The sequence below is a fragment of the Carettochelys insculpta genome, chromosome 14 (assembly GCF_033958435.1).
Source record: "Carettochelys insculpta isolate YL-2023 chromosome 14, ASM3395843v1, whole genome shotgun sequence".
Taxonomy (NCBI): Eukaryota; Metazoa; Chordata; order Testudines; family Carettochelyidae; genus Carettochelys; species Carettochelys insculpta.
The window spans coordinates 37,807,194-37,813,326 of record NC_134150.1 but is presented as its reverse complement, the minus strand read 5'-3'; the positions used below and the strand labels follow the sequence as shown (position 1 = coordinate 37,813,326).

General features: G+C 39.0%; 1 protein-coding gene across 4 annotated transcripts in view; it reads right to left on the bottom strand.

Annotated features, from left to right (window-relative positions):
• Window positions 1-3,975: 3,975 nt before the first annotated feature.
• USP10 (ubiquitin specific peptidase 10) overlaps window positions 3,976-6,133 on the bottom strand; it is a 70,427-nt gene continuing 68,269 nt past the window's right edge. For all 4 annotated transcript variants that reach the window (XM_075008440.1, XM_075008442.1, XM_075008441.1 and 1 more), the window contains one exon: window positions 3,976-5,025. In XM_075008440.1, coding sequence (XP_074864541.1) covers window positions 4,838-5,025 — 188 coding nt within the window. In that variant the 3' untranslated portion in view covers window positions 3,976-4,837. The remainder of the gene's footprint in view (window positions 5,026-6,133) is intronic.

Here is a 6,133-nt window from a genome sequence, read left to right as displayed (position 1 = left end):
AAGTGTAATCTACAAACTATTTTTAGTGCTGGTATAATGGTCTAATCCTGCACCACTATCGTTAAGGGAATAACTGATTTCAAAGGGATGATAGACAGGAACATGTTGTGTGAAATGTTATATGCATATTTAATACTATACGGATGGAGTGATGTGATTATGATAGGCTCTTACGTTAAAGCCAAGTCTCATTGTTTTGCTGGATCAGGTTTTACGTGAAATAATACGTTCTCACTGCACTTCTTGTTCTAATAACTCCAGACTAAGATGACTGGTGTCAGCATGGGAAATTTTGTAAATGCAGAACTAATGGCTCAACTTTTTTTTAATGTCCCTATAGTTCTTGTAGAACTTAATTATAAAACAGGCAAAATTTTTTTCTCAAAATTCAGAGAAGTCACATTTGCAAGTAACCATGATTCAAGAAGTGATATTTGTTCAAAATTTACAAAATTCTCCATTGAACTACAACATTCTCTGCTCTTCTTTCTCGGAGCCATGGATCTGGGGCAGTCTGTCTGATATACAAACTGGGAGGAAATCTACGTGGGCATGAGTACCACAGCACATGCTTTGCTCCTGGTGGAATTTCATCAAAATCAAACCGTCTTCACAAAACACATGGGCATTGGCTCAGCAGGAAAAGAATTTCATTAAAACTCTTCCAATCAGCCCTAACAAGCACCTCTACAGCAACTTACACCATAAACTCTCACCATTTAGAATATATAATCCACATAGGGGCTATATCTACACTAACATTCCTCTCTCAAGAGGCATGCAAATGAAGGAAATTGAAAATGCTAATGAGGCAGAGATTTACATATCTGGCACATCATTTGCACATTCTTTCAAAAGAAAAGCAGTGTTGACACAGCGCTTTCAAAAGTAATCCTCATCTTCAGAAGAACCCTTCTTCCTAAAGAAAATAGGAAGGGTTCCTTCAAGGGTGGAGATTACTTTCAAAAGAGCCATGCCTATTGCTCCCTCTTTCAAAATAATATGCAAATGAGGTGCCAGATATGTAAATATGTGCCTAATTTGCATTTTTGATTTCTGTTATTTGCATGTCGCTTTTAAACAAGGTAGGCAGAGAGACTCCAGCAGTTGGAGCAATGAACAGCAATTCCTCCCAGCAGTTAAATACAGAGGGTGTGTCTACACTTGCATTCCTCTTTTGAAAGAGGTATGCAAATGAGGTAAATCAAAAATGCCAATGAGGTATAAATTTGCATATTTGGCACCTCATTTGCATATTCTAATTTCAAAAGAGCATCTTTCAAAAGAAGAAAGCCAGTGTAGATGCTGCTCTTTCGAGAATCCTTCTCCCCTTAATGGAAGGATTCTTTCTAAGATGGGGTTTACTTTTGAAAGAGCAGCATCTACACTGGCTTTCTTCTTTCAAAAGAAGCTCTTTTGAAATTAGAATATGCAAGTGAGGTGCCAAATATGCAAATTTATACCTCACTGGCATTTTCCATTTACCTCATTTGCATACCTTTTTCAAAAGAGGAAGCCAAGCTTAGACACACCCAGAATGAATAATCCCACTGAAGCAAGAGTGCCAATTTAGACAGGAATAATGTGGTTACCCAAAGTGGAATTTGGCCAAATTACTTCTTCCTTAAAACATTACAGGATAAGTAGCCAAAAACTTGCTTTCAGAAAATAAAAAATAAGGTTGTCATCCTGTTTACTAATATAATTATATAACTAATGAAAGATTTGCAACAGACATATGCAGCTAAGGAAACACAGTTTTTACTTTTTAATGTTTGAATGGGCGTATATTAAAGACTCAGGAGCTGGGCATACGACGTGTGCTCACTCTTGCTAAGTCACTCGCAATTTCTCCTAACAAGAGTTTTCTTACTGTCAGGGAGACTTAAAGAAATACTTCCAAGAGAAGCAACCCATATCTTCTCAAAGCTAAAGAGTAAAATTTTAAAGCTCTTCATTGAATGACTGTATAGACATAAAGGCCTGATTAACATCCACAAAAGCAGAAGGTGTAGGGCAGGGATCAGCAACCTGAGGCTCTAAAGAGCCACTCACCGCTCTGGGTGCTGCAACTGCTGTCTCCTCTTGTGGCTTCCTGCCCTGCCATGGCTGAAATAACGGAACTACATTTTAATGGCCAGCAAGGTGGCGGGAGGGATCCGGCCATTAAGCCTATTAAATTTAGTTCCATTGTTTCAGTGCAGCAGGGCAGGTAGCCACAGGCACTGCAGGTGGAGGAAGTGAGGAGGGGAGCTGGCAGGGAGGGGCAGCTGAGTCTTCTGCTGCTGGAGCCGCACAGCTGTGCTGAGAGGGGGCAGGGAGGCGGTGGCACCTGCGGAGGAGCAACAGCAGAATGCGGCTCATTATTTCAGGTAGGTTATTCCTGGGGTGTTGCAGAAGGTAGGTTTGGGACTGAGGGCTTAAACCTGGGAATGAGGATGGGGAGGGCTGAGGGGGTTTAAGTCTAGAGACGTGGGGGCTGTTTGGGACAGTGGGGTAAGCCTGGGGCTGGGGAGTAAATCTTGGGGACAGAGGGACAGATTTGGGGGCTGAGGCAGGTAAAGCCTGGAGATGGGGTAACTTCACTTTCTAACTGGTAAAAATTGTGTGCACTGTTCTTAAAATGAGGGTGACAAGAAGTACCGTTCGAAGTAACTTATTAAGGACTCTTGTGTTCACATGCACTGAGGCTCTTGAAGTATTGATTTCATAACTGAATTGAAAAAATGACTTCTTGCTATTTTGGTTGCAGACCTCTGGTATAGGGCATCTATTCAGATAACCACTGGATGAAGAGATTCTGAAAGCTGAGTCTGTGATCAACAGTCTCTCATCACTCCTTTGTGACTGTGGTTACCAAAACCTTCTCTTTTTATTAATACCATTTGTACTGCAGTGCATGCAAGCCTGGTCCTGGATCAGAACCCCAATGTGTCAGGAGCTACTCAAATGCATGGTTAATTACCTTTTAATGAAAAGGCCAAACCACACAAAAAGGCTGACCAGACAATACTAATAGGTGAGCTATGAATACCCTAGATCTACTGAAAAGGCAAGCAGCACAGTTCTTTCAATAAAAAGTAAAAACTACACAATCACAGAGAACTGAAATGAAAAAAAGAGCTGTCTCTTTCTGGCACAGGCAGGAAAAAGTAAAAAGAGAACTCTAGGCAGCTTCAGGAAATATTACAGTAACTGCATGAACATAATGCCTAAAAACATGAAGCAGCTACTTCATTTCAAACCATGAAGGCTACGTCCACACGAGAAGCTCTTCCCAGCAAAACTGGGCTTTTTTACATGCAAAATGCGCTTTATTGATAAAATCCGGCACATTTGCTGGCAACAGTATCCCTCTCCCTGTTCAGGTATAACACTTCTCTAGACAGTGTTCTGTCAACAAAGCAGCCATGTACATGCTCCAGTGCTCTTTTGTTGACAGACAGAACTTCTGGTTCACCTGTTTGGGGAGCTTCCCATCAGCCATTCTGTCCAGAGAGGGCCAAGCAGTCTGGCTACTCTCTGTGGAAAGAGTCAATTGCTCTTTCAATCTGCTTTTCTGTGTAAATGCAATCTGTTGACCAAAGTTTTGCTGGGAAATCTCTTCCTACAGTGACTTCTGTTGACAGAAGCTTCTCGTGTAGACATAGCCAAAAGGAAAACTGTGGAAAAAATACAATTCCCTTTCCCTGAAATAGACTTTTACCTTAAGTTTGCCTTTTGTTGAAATGCAAAATTCATTTAATTGACTAGATACGGGGTTTTTAAAATGATGTGTGTACTGTAGCACCTCTTTGAGGAGGAAGTCAGCACTTAAATCCCCTAAATAGGGTCTGAATGATACACAGGTCTTCTGGTGCCTTCTGCACTGAATTTAATTCTGCTAAATAGCATTATTTCTAAATAGCAAATACACAGTAACTCTAGACTACTGTTTCGATTACTGATCATTATACTCAAAGAAACACAGCCCCATAACTTTAAACCAACTTTGTGACTTTTATTGATGGGCGACAACTTTATACTCCTAGATATCACTAAACTGTGTACAATTAGGAAGTAAACATTATAGGAGAGCAGACAGCAAAATTAAACAAAGCAGACTTAAAGAAATATCAATCTTCATTATTTTGCCTGTTTTTTAAAAATCTCATGTACACAGAAGCATAAATGCAGTTTGAAATCTCTTAATAGCAATAAAGTTACAATCACCCATCTATATAGACTAACATTTTAACTCCAAATATTTGATTTGCAATGTGTACTTAAGCAATTTCTCATCGCACAATTATTAAAATGTGTTTTTCCTATTAGGAATCAGCAACTCGGCATTTTGTACTTTTGTACATTGTTTTAAAGCACACAGAACCACTGTCTTCTGATACACACTGGCTCCTGTTTTCCCATTTATCAAAAACTACTGGGGGAGAGGTTTTTTTTTTAAATTTTTTATTTGTAAAGATAAAACTTATTTTCACAGAAATCTACAAGTTTTGTTGCTGGTGCAGGGTGTTCTTGTACTAAGCAATTAGAGAGTGGGAATCAAATGCAAACCCCCTTATCTTAGGATCCAGCATTAACTCAGAAATATCTTTTATCTGTTTGTGATTGATGAGACTAGTCTTTCAACTAAATGATTTCATTCTGGAAAGTCAAAAGTCATCACACAAACTATGTTGTGTACAACCCCAAGGTAGTATCCTTTTTCACTCTATCCCCTAGTTGCAAGGGAAAAAAGGGATTCACTCAAAAGAGCATTTAAAGGAGGAAAGAAGTTAGTGATAGTTGGCGTTCTACAAAGCAGGTATCTTGCACACACAGCATAAAGAGGGAAGTTTCACAGCAGGTCAACTCGGCGATAGTACAGGAGGTAGGCTGTGCGTTCAGCAGACGGCTTCACCACCTGGTACTGATTTATCACTTTGACTGCCTGGTCATCAATGCGTAACCAGCCATTAAGACCAATTTGGAAGACATCTGTAGTGTAATGGCCACCAGTTGCACTGTTTCCATGATGATAGACAACTGCAGAGAGATAAATCAATGTTTATATTTCCAGTGGAAACAAAACAGGACTACAGATTTTAGTATAATGTTCCTTTGTTTCAAAAATTCAAACAAACTTATTCAAACTTTCTAACTCCCATGAGATCAAGAACATAATTTTTAATCCATTTAATGCTGATAACGGGGTAAAAAAAATCTTAATTACACGTTGAAAAGCATGTTTAAATGCTATCCTGCACTGAAGTTATGCTTATGTAGTGGTCACAACTAATGCCTTTTAAGTTGCATCAGCATTACCTATAGGATAACATTATGGTACAGTACTTGCCAGGCACTTACAAAGGAAAAAAAATTATGATGCTAGTGATGTTTCACTGGTCGTACACAAATTTAGGAGTCTAAAGAAGGGAAAAATAATATCTTTAAACCTAATAAGTGACACAAAGGTCTAATACAAATACTTTTAATTTTCTACATGACTTTTAGAAAAGAATTTACGTCACAGCAAGAGACTGATAAACCATCTTCCTGCAGCAATTCAACAGAACTACACAAACTCATTTAACACTGACACGCTTAGTAAATTATTGACAACACACACACACACAAACTACTTGAAAGTATCAACACGTGCAGTTTGTTGCCATTTGTCATCTTAAGTCAAACCAATCTTAAGTGAACTGTTTCAAATTGCATCAGCTATCCCTGTGATTTAACCCAGAAGCCTTTATGTCAGCCTTTGCTCATCTCTAATCATAAAACCTCAAGTCTTCACCAACAAGAGGACGTTAGGAAACCTTACATCAGAAATCTGTTACACCCTACAGAATTGATTCCATCAGAATCATTGGATACTAAAAATCTGAATGTGCGTAGGATATAAGTTAAAAGTTTGAGAGTGCCAACCATGCAATCTAAAAATGGAACCAAACTGGGCTGTTTACTTTGAGAGTGTCACCACCTGTAATATGTTCTGCAGCCAAATTAGGCCCATTTGTTTCTGCACAAACTACACCTATCTTCAAACTGTGTTATTAATGCCACCTCTAGATGCAGACTAACACAGCTAGCCATCTGAGGCTTATCACAGGTGTAATTGTCTGGAATTACGCTGGTATACATATAT